Below are 10,737 nucleotides of genomic sequence, written 5' to 3'. Positions count from 1 at the left end.
CACACACACACACACACACACACACACACACACACACACACACACACATGCACATGCACAGCCATAGCATTTCCAATATATTGGAAAACAGGTAGCAGAGAATTAGATTGTGTACATGAGATGAAAAGTAATTTAGAAACAAGAACAGAAGTGAAAAATACTGCAAGTTTTTACATTAATGCTTTTCATTCATAAATACCTTATTTTGTTTTTATTTGGTTTGACACGTTGCTGTATACAAGACTTAAACTGGATTTATACTTTGCAAGAATTAAGAAATCTGTTCTCACTGATGTAGTTGCAACATATAATATCCGCGTTAACTCTGAGAGCCTCTTTTTCTCTTATGAGTGTGATAGCTATGCGGTGATTGGTCAGAACATTGTTGTGGGCGTGTTTATGCGAAAAAGTGGGTGAATAGCAAGAATGCCATTTCACAACTGCTCTGCTGAGGAGCAGATGGCCAAAGCTGCCAGAAAATACAGCCATCTTTACAAATACTTTTTTGCTGAAGAATTTCTGGATGAAGTTCTGTGCTGCAGTTTCTCAGTGAATATAAAATGTCCATGTGAAAAAGAACATCTTACAACTACCTTAGCAAGAGCAGACGTCTTCACTTCTCAAAGAAGTACCAATCTATCCTAAGTGTCCTTATCAGATGATGTGTGGGGAACTTGAACTAATATAGAGCTCCACCAACAGCCGCCACAGTGGTGCAGTGCTTAGAGCTGTCGCCCCTCAGCTGGGTGGAGTTTGCATGTTGTTCTTGCTCACAAGTGAGTTCTCTGGGTACTTCAGTTTTCTTCAACAAATAAAACATATGCACATTAGGTTAACTTGTCAGGATTTGTGTAGGAACCCAAAATGCAGGCAAACATGAGGACTTGAATGCAAAACAAAACCGATTTAAAGAATAACAAAAGAAAAAGGCTGACGTGGCAGCATAGAACTAAGAAAAAGAACAAGGCTTGAGGCATGAATAAAGCAATGATCCGACAGGATAATGAAGACATGACACCGGTTAAATACAACTGAGGATGATTGGGAGTGGAAGCACCTTGGTGATTACAGACAGGTGAGAGTGGCAGGCTGGAAAAACACTAAGAAGCTACTGAGGATAACATGATACAGGAAATGGAGAAAACTAACAGGAAATAATAAAATAAGACAGGTGTCTCAGCTGCACCACAGACAGCTGTCTCAGCTGCACCACAGACAGGTGTCTCTGCACCACAGACAGCTGTCTCAGCTGCACCACAGACAGGTGTCTCTGCACCACAGACAGGTGTCTCTGCACCACAGACAGGTGTCTCAGCTGCACCACAGACAGGTGTCTCTGCACCACAAACAGGTGTCTCTCTGCACCACAGACAGGTGTCTCTGCACCACAGACAGGTGTCTCTCTGCACCACAGACAGGTGTCTCTGCGCCACAGACAGGTGTCTCATGAAGCCAGAAAGAAAGTCATCACTGAAGCGACATTTAACAAGTTTTCTCAACTGCAGCCACAGCTGTACCATACATTAACAACAGCATCAACACGGTTACATAATAAGCTGATAACTAAATAAAACATTTAAATAACATATTTTACTCACCAAAACTTTTGATTATCGGTTTAAAAACTCCATCCTCCTTTTATTCCTCAAGAAAAATCCGGCTCCTCTGTCACACAGGTCCTCCGTTTTCTGTTTCAACAATAAGTCCCTTTCYATCACCACCMTGAAGCTAACACTGAAAGTCCAGTCTGTTCTTTTGTATTTTTGTTATAAGTTTTAATTTTCTGTAATGCTGAGAATGTCCACTCAGCCTTTAGCTTTTAAGACGCTACAGAAATCTAGTTTCCCGGTTCTGACTCCTGCTCTCTGATCAGCCAATCAAACGATGAGAAAATGTTGACKCTGTCCGAGGCCAGCTAGCAGGCTCTGGTGTCTTCACCTCAGCACCTGATTGGTCAAAGCAACAGAATCGCTGCCATGCGTTTCACCCTCCAGGTTCCTTCGCTGCTCGTTCTGAAGGCCTGAGGCAGATTTGTGGATCCCTAGCAACAGATGATGATCAAAATTTGATTAGATATAAACTCTAAATAACAACAAGCTGTTGGACGCTACGCATCCAGGAGAAAAAGTATGTAACGATGAGAACAGATATTTCAAAAATAATATCCTTATAATAATATTAATAACTATTATAATAAATGTAAAATATTCTACTGTATAATGTAGTGACTCTGATTGAATTAAGGCCAGCAGAGAAGACTTTGCTGGCCCTGACAGTACACTACTGGTGTGTGTTCATTTGTCTGTTGAGCCAGTAACCTATTGATGTGCCAAAGGAAGGATTTTAGTGAAACTCTCAATAAGTCATTGTTGAATGTACCGTACATCTACAGCTGATTAACTTTTGGACTTTACTTAATTCAAGATGGCCTCTAGAGCTAATTGATGCTAGCCAGCACAAAAAAACTCTTGATAATTTTTAACATAAAATGCTCATAGTTTAAATCTCTGTCATGAAAGGCAACAGATGACATGCATTCCTTCAAAAACTGCTTGGCCTTTAAATGAGTGTTTTCTTTTATCTTTATTTTATTATATAAGTAATATAAACACAAAAAAATACAAATAAGTACTTGGTTTTTATTTGGCTATTTTCTAACAGCATAAGAAAAGCTGACATAGCAGGGTGCCCTGTGCTGAGAATGTGCCAAAGGATGAGGTTTTTTCAGCATCAGCCTGGTTTGAATCCATCCTTTGTGGCATATTTTCTACAGAATGCTCTTTTCCTGTCTTATTTTGTTCCTAACAAAGGCAAAAATGCCTCAAAAATGTGTGCAAAAATTTAAATAAATATATTAAAAAATCAGAAATGTAAATTTGGATAGAATCTATATGGCAAGTACTTTCTCAAACCTTTTGTCAGACTCAGAAGTGACCATTTTGGTTGATATTAGAAAAACATATTTGACCAATTGAGTTAATTTTAAAATTAATCTCCAATTATCCACCAGCACTAATGCAGTGACTTTACCTAATAACACTGTTGAGGCGCACGGACAATGTGCAGTGACTTTGTTTTTTTAATTGAAATCTGTTGAAAGTGGGAGATGTTTTGGAGCCAGATTCCAGTAGCTTGTTAGTGCTACTGGACTTAAAAGCACTTCYAAATTATCTTGTCTTGTAAGCTTTTGAGCGTGACAAGATTTTTTTATTTTTTATTTTATTTTTGCAGGATGACTTAAATTGAACTCTCAGATGCCAAAATTCAACTGAAGTGTTCAACAAGTTGACAGTCTTGATTTAGAAGTTTCCAGTGAAAACAGAATACGAGCTAATTATCAGTTTGAACATGAGCTGCCTCTGTCGAGTGGTACATGGAATGTGTGAATCTCTTTTGTGTAATGACTCGTAATAAAAAAGGACAATGCCGTATGTATGACTTCATGATTCTACGTTTAAAACATTGTTGCTGTTTCTGGAAGATGATGCTGCTTTGTGTGCGAGTGTGATTTATGAGCGCAACATTATTATTATTTTTTTCTTTGTTGCAGATTCTGAGTCGGAGCTTGTGGCTCCAGCAATTGTGATCGCACCTCGAAACACAACAGTAGTGGTGGGGACCGAGGCTACAWTGGAGTGTGTCGCTAATGCCAGGTAAAAATCTTTGTGTTCATTCAGATGAACAGATACAAGAGGAAACAAACCCGGTCTTGCGTGACATCACTGTTTTCTTCTAGAACAATTAAAGGACCTAAAATCATAGCTCAGCAARTCTTTCCCTCTGTGAGACACACTGTTACTGGCACGAGCACACAGATTTGATTTGTTCACTTCAGAGGACAAAACATTGATTTTTTATCTGTTTCTGGAGGTTAGTTGTACCTATACCTATAAACACTACATGCCTCACTTCAACCCTGGACTTCAGAAACACTTATCATTCTAAAATGCATTTACTTTTATTATATGAAGCAGTTTTATCCCCAAAAGAAAGGCAGATTCACACCAGTAACAAGTTAACTTTGTAAAGATTGGATCAAAGTCCCATCTGACATCAGCTCACAAGCTAAGCACTCCCACAAATTCACACTGACCACTGCCAAGTACTTAATACACACACACACACACACACACACACACACACACACACACACACACACACACACACACACACACCTATATGTGCACCAAAGTGTGTGAGTCCAGCCTTACTGAATTATTCAGCGCTACACCAATTTTTTTTTCCTTTGGCTCAGTACTCACCACAATCTTTTGTAGCTTTTGTTTCATCTTGTGTCGAGTTATTCTCTCTAATAAAAGTTTTAGAAATACAAGATGTTGATTACTTGAACTTTTTTTTGCAACTTTTTTATAGCACAGGTTGGGTATTCTCAGCTTTACTTGTTGAATCTTTAGTACTTCATGTTTTTTTTTACCATACTGCCTGTTGATTATGTAGCCATTTTTAGTGATTTTGGCTTCAAGCAAGTTGAACAGCATCAATTTTATTGTTTGTTACATGTCAAAAAGTGACATAAAATTAAATGACTGCTTTAAATGAGCTGTCTGAAGTCATGCACTGTAAAAAATGAAATGTTGGATTTACTTAACCATGTTATGTGACCTGGTTCCACTTAACTGAGTTGAGTAAATTCAAAGCAATATACCAGTTTTTTAACCAAAGAACATGAGTATGTTGTTTTGAATTTATTCAACTCAGTTAAGTGGAACCAGGTCACATAACATGGTTAAATAAATCCAACATTTCATTTTTAGAGTGTGGTGCTCAAACTGTGGTACAAGTACAACTTATGGTACTCAGGGTCTTTATGGTGGTACTCAAAATAAATTTGGGTATCAACTGTTTACAATTTAATTAACAAATTAATGATTACCATAGATAAAATTGTGATGTAAAGCTAAAAAATAAAGATAGAATCAGTCCAATGACACAAAGTCCAGGTGCAGCCGACACGTGTCAAGATCCCATCTTATTTCTTTAGCCTACATATTAAAATGTAAAGATTACTAAAATGATTGCAGGTATGTTGCAGTCTTCAGGTTTGTTGTTAGAATTTCCCAGTGCATCCTAAGTAGCTGACCCTCTCACCAAAGGTTGGTCTAGCCAAGGCCTTAGTGTGTGCTGCGTAGCCAGTTTGGTTTGGTGACRGGGTTAGCTTAGGATAAATAATCTGGCTTTAAATAATCAGTTTTTTGTTTTTGTTTTTTGTTAGAGTTAGATGTTCAAGTTGATTGGTGAATTCTTATATATTTTGGTTTTCTCACTATTTTCTATGGTTTTAGTTTGAGAACGACTTGTCTAGAGCCTAACAGATGATTCTGTGGAAGCCACTTAGTTGAAAGGCTGCACTTAGTTTTATTTATGACCATATTATACAGCTTTTGTTGTTTTGTGTGTGTTTTTAAAAGTACCGGTATGAGTAAATATGGTCTATAGGAGGCACAATACCTGTTAATCAATTCCTCTTGACAGCACTTGACCACTGAATAGCACTCTGCTTATGAAAGAACAAGTTATTATTAGAAATATTAGAGCACCTAGACTCATGTCTAGTAGGTGTTAAGACAGTAGAAAAATGTGCAGATCAAACATTTTCACATCAACTCAAAGCAGTGTTTTGTTTGGTTTTTTTTGTTGTTTTTTTTTTCAGTCTGCTCTCCATCTGCATACAGATTAGCTCACAGTGTCCCGTTTTTCTCTTTAACTGACAAGAACAATACACTTTATATTGGCTCTTCCTGCCATTAAAAAAAGCTCTGACTCAAAAACCCATTTGGGATCATTTTGTACTCAGGAAACAACTGAGAAACATTCCATGTTTGGCAGAACTGAGTTTGATCATTAAAATGAAATGGCGTGCTAAAGTCTGTAATCATCTGCTTTCCACATTCAATAATTACCAGTTATTGTATATGCACAAATGAGAACATTAACAATATTAAAAGTATGGCTGAAAACAAGAAGTAGTGGCAATAATAGAAGGAAGTTTGTCTTTCTGTTTTTTGGCAGGTCTCTAGTATAAATATATCAGTGATACTGCTTTTTTTGCATCCAAGTTTGTTTGTACTTCAAAACAGAAGAAAATAACAAAATTATTATGGCAGCAAGAAGAGATCATACTTTATTGTCTCAAAAGAAATTCAGCAATTTTCAGTTGTTTGCCTTCCCACAACAAAATTATAACAACTAACAAAGATACAATAAGAGACAACCACTTCAATAGTATAAAACAATATGCAAGAATGTAGTAAAAACATGATAAAAATATTGAAAACATGAATGTAAAAAAGTAGTCACTGCACTTAAAAACTCAAAAACTGAAGAACAAATATGAATGATAAATAAAACCCATTTTGCATCAAGTGTCTGTGATAAAAACAAAACAAAAAATAGAGAAAATTGTACAGAACTGAACTGCAGAAGTTATCTTACAAAAAAGCCGTAGTAAAGTAAATACTTGCACCATGACCACATGCTCCCTCAGGTGCTCACACCATCCTCCCTTCGTGTCTCTACCATCTTGACAGAGGAGTTGTGCAGCCTGATGGCCCAAGCAACAAAAGATTTCCCCAGTCTCTCAGTGACAGCAGCAGTCCACCACTGAATGCACTCCTCTGTTGCAAGAAGGCAGTGTGGAGAGGGTGTCGGGTGTCCATTATAGACTTTAGTCCACCACTGCCTCCACAGAGTGCGTTTTCATGCCCACCATGAAGCACACCTGCCTGATGATCCTGCTGAGGTGCTTAGTGTTACTAATCCTCCTGCTGCCACCCAAACACACCAGGACCTGTAAAAGTCGACGCTGGCAGCCAGCTTGGTAAAACACCTGCACAGGTTTTGTGCTGATGTTAAAGGACACCAGCTCTGCCCGCTTCCTGTAAAGTAGGTCAGTGTTCAGTGACCAGTGTAGTTTATTGTCCAGCTGCTGCCCAGGATATTTGCACAATACAATAATCTTAGCCTGCACCCCCTCGATGCAGAATGGCTGCAAAGAGAGAGAGAGGTCGCTGGAAATCCAGTCCACTACTTATCTGTCTAAAGAGTGCTCACGGTCATTGGAGATGACAGAAATGTGTCTAAACTAGTAAATATATAAATCGATTATATCAAAACCTAAAGCAACCTCTGTTATCTTGGGATAATGAGATAAATATATTATTGTTCTAATGGAGTTGTGATGTAATCATCTCCAATGTGAGTACAAATATGTGTCACTATTTATGCATAGACTTATTTCATCACGTCCACATGTCTTGAAATTCTTATAAACTTTGTATTTTTGCTGTTTAATATAAACAAAACACTGACTTCTCTTAGAATTGAAAACCAAGAATAAAACTATGATGAATTGAGCACTAATGAATGAAAACAAGTCAGAGTTAATAAACCAATTTCTCCTATTTAATTTCTGTGGATGTTTAATTGTATCATGACTGCTATTACGGTGGATTTACAAACATGATTAAACCTAATTGTAATTATAATCCACTTAATTTGTTTAAATGTAGCCTTAATAATATTTGGATCTTTGGTCATTTTTGTCTTTTCATTTACTGATTGTGGATACATCTACTAAAGTTCCTGTGTTTTGGACATTAACTCAAGCTACTTGTTACATAATCACTTGTTGTTCTACTGAGTCATCTGCGAACTTTAGTATAAATGTAAAACATATAAAATGTTGGAAGACACAACGGTACATTCAGTTCTTTATGACAGTTGCTGAGTGCAGCTAAAATAGGGTTGTGCTTTCACAGACAGCTCCTGTAACGTATTAATGCTGCCTTACACAAATAAGCTGAGCAAATAATGTTGTTTTGATGTTGTTTTTCTAAAACACAATTCTTTTTGCCACAAAAACCCATTTCCTTCCTCAGCGCTTAGAAAAACTGACTAAAGCTCCTTCATGCTGAGTAGAGCTGACTGCTCTGATATACAGACTGTCATCATTCATTTTCTGCCTCATTGACAAATAAACTGATGGATTTAATATGTTGTAATCGCCTTCTGTCACCCTGTTTTTTTTTTCTTTTCTTTTTTTTTACCCAACTCTACTTGTTCTTGTCTTTCCTCTCCACTCCTCATTACCCAGACCGGTTGATGACCTTGAGGTGTCATGGAAGCGTGATGGGCGTCGGCTGGCAACTGGGCGTCGGCTCACCATTCCCGCCCCCGCCTCCTCTGACGCGGGGTTGTATATTTGTGAAGCGTCACTTAGCAACAATACTGCCAAACCCGTGGAGGCGAGGGCACATCTGAGTGTAATGGGTAAGAATAAAAACCTGTCCCTCACAAAAGTACAAACCCTCTTCAGAAGTTTCTGAGCTACATTTATTTTCTGCTGATGTTTCCTACCGTCTTACTCATTGCTACCTTAACTGTAACTAATAAATTTCATTTGCCTTTATTTTGTTCCTTAAAGAAAAGGTGATTTGTTGTCTTGTGTTGGTTTGAAAAGCTATACACAACACAAGTACAAGTACACACTATACCTAATATCATTATCAATGATCGTCCAGGAAAGGCTAGCTAATACCCMCATCATGTGATTAATTTCTGTTTTCGCCTCACTCCTGGCTATTGTTGWACATTTTATGCTCCAGGCTCTGTTTCATTCTGTTTATTTGTCCATCTATTCTGACTTTTTTTCTCCTTAAAGTGTGACAGTGAGCACTCCAGGCAGTGGCTGTCAACTACAGCACTGTAGGAGCTGAATCTTWTATCTTTGCTCGCCAATAAAACGTCGACTGTAGTCACAGACAGCTGTTACATTCATGTACACACACACATCTCTTTCATGCTTGCACACAATCAATATGGAAATAAATAAATAAAATGGGCACCAAAGACACATGTGCCTATTTGCCCGGCAGCTAAATTAGTTTTGCTCCTTGGAGTCGCCAATTATTAAGAGAACCCGAAAAAAATCACCAAAAAAAAAGAGATGTGCTCTTGTAAAACTCCACTTCTGTCTTCAGTGCATGCCCATAAATAGACAACAAGCAGGCAAACGGGGAGGATGTGATTGATGATGCAAAACTTTTCTCCCCAGTTTGTCAGTGTCTTTTTGATCTGCTGCGATTGTCGGAGCAAAGGAGCACCTAAGCAGAGAGCACAAGCTACCCACGCCTACAGAATACTTAGTCAGAAAAGACCTGCCTGAATATTGATCCTGCGCTCGTTCCCTTTTCTCTCGCTCGCTATCTAGAACCAATTTTTGGACCCTCTGCTCGGCTCCTTCTCTCTGTGATCCCTGTACAATCACTCTCTCCACATTATCTGCCTTCATTAGGCCGGCAGCTCTTTTTTAAGGCCTGCCTGACAGCGAAAAAGTCTGCGTGGATTCATTTGTATCAGAGGAGTAGAGACTGATGAATRCATTGCTACAGATCCTTTTTCTTTCTTTTTTTTTCTTCTTTTCTTGGCGATGGGCTCAGCAGACCTTGATGCAATAAAAAGGATTTCTAAACAGAATAGTGTATGCGTCTCTGTGAGAGACAGAAGCAGCCTCAAAGGTTTTCATTATTCAACCCCCCCCCACCCCACCCCCTGCTACTAATAGGAATATGTATGGCTCTGCATCCTCCTGTTGTACAGCCAAATAACAACATATCTATTGTAGTTGTCCGTCAAAATAACCATGCGGTCTAAAACATTGTTTGTTTGGTAGCTACCTCAAACACATTGAACCAAAGTTAAAACTTCAATAACAAAGGTTTTTATTTGTTTGTTAAAAATTATTTATTTTGAACAGATTTTTATATTTTTTTTACACATTGGACATTTAATTTCTTCTGAAGTCATTTTAATGAACAGCTGCCTCTAATGCGTGTCTTTTTCTAACAAATGTTAGACTACAATAAACACACATTGTATCAGTAGTTCTCCTTATTTTCAGATTTGCTTTTGCACATCTTTTCCTAAGCGATGGTTTGATGATGCACATCTAGCACTAGGTGAGCTTTTATAACACAGTGCTCAAAGCAAAATATTAAAATCCCATTTTCACTTTTAAATAACGTGATCCTGTTTTGCATCATAGCCCGTGTCAGCAGTTAGAGCAGCACTGGTGAAGATGTTTGCAATGAGCCATTATTGGCAGCAAAATGGTGCAGTTTGAAAAGGAGATTGCTTCCCTTGGGATACCTACAGACTGTGTTTCTGTGGATGTGTGGAAGTCAATTCACATGGTATATAGGCAGAAATCCTCTCTCGCAGCATCACTTAGGTTACCCTGGGCCAAAAGGGAAAACAATTTTTTTTATTCTCTTGTGTAAAGTTTTTTAAGTATCTCCTTTCTAACGGTATACTTTGATTTGAAGTTGTCTGAAGTTTCGAWAACTTTCTTTTTCACATGATAACTTTCAGGCCTTTCGTGTGAATATTTATTTGGTTTGTGATGTTGTTTTGTCTTATATTGATATAAAGTATATTGGATTTATTGTGCTTTTTTTTCTTTGCAGAACCACCTTCCCTGACTGTTCGACCCAAAAAGAAAGTCTTTGCTGATCTTGACAGGAATGTTGAAATCCCATGCCAGGCTGCAGGTAATAAGGTTTTAAAATATAAAACTTTTTTATGTCAGTTATGTTTTAACTTTTTTAATGAAAATTGTCTACTTTGAAAGTTTTAAACCTACTGTCTGATAATGTGTTTTCTATTAACATCACATTTTTCATTATGTGAAATGGGAGGTATTATTTTTTAACATACACC

The 10,737-nt window shown here is 37.8% G+C and overlaps 1 protein-coding gene across 3 annotated transcripts in view; it reads left to right on the top strand.

Moving 5' to 3' along the window:
* LOC106519645 (protein sidekick-1) overlaps positions 1-10,737 on the top strand; it is a 321,354-nt gene that overhangs the window by 213,051 nt on the left and 97,566 nt on the right. For all 3 annotated transcript variants that reach the window (XM_014011403.1, XM_014011402.1, XM_014011401.1), the window contains 3 exons: positions 3,551-3,653; positions 8,114-8,289; positions 10,485-10,568. In XM_014011403.1, coding sequence (XP_013866857.1) covers positions 3,551-3,653; positions 8,114-8,289; positions 10,485-10,568 — 363 coding nt within the window. The remainder of the gene's footprint in view (positions 1-3,550; positions 3,654-8,113; positions 8,290-10,484; positions 10,569-10,737) is intronic.

This window comes from Austrofundulus limnaeus, unplaced genomic scaffold (assembly GCF_001266775.1).
Source record: "Austrofundulus limnaeus strain Quisiro unplaced genomic scaffold, Austrofundulus_limnaeus-1.0 Scaffold80, whole genome shotgun sequence".
NCBI classification, from domain to species: Eukaryota; Metazoa; Chordata; class Actinopteri; order Cyprinodontiformes; family Rivulidae; genus Austrofundulus; species Austrofundulus limnaeus.
Note: the sequence above shows the minus strand (reverse complement) of the source record. Positions and strands in the feature narration are given on the sequence as shown.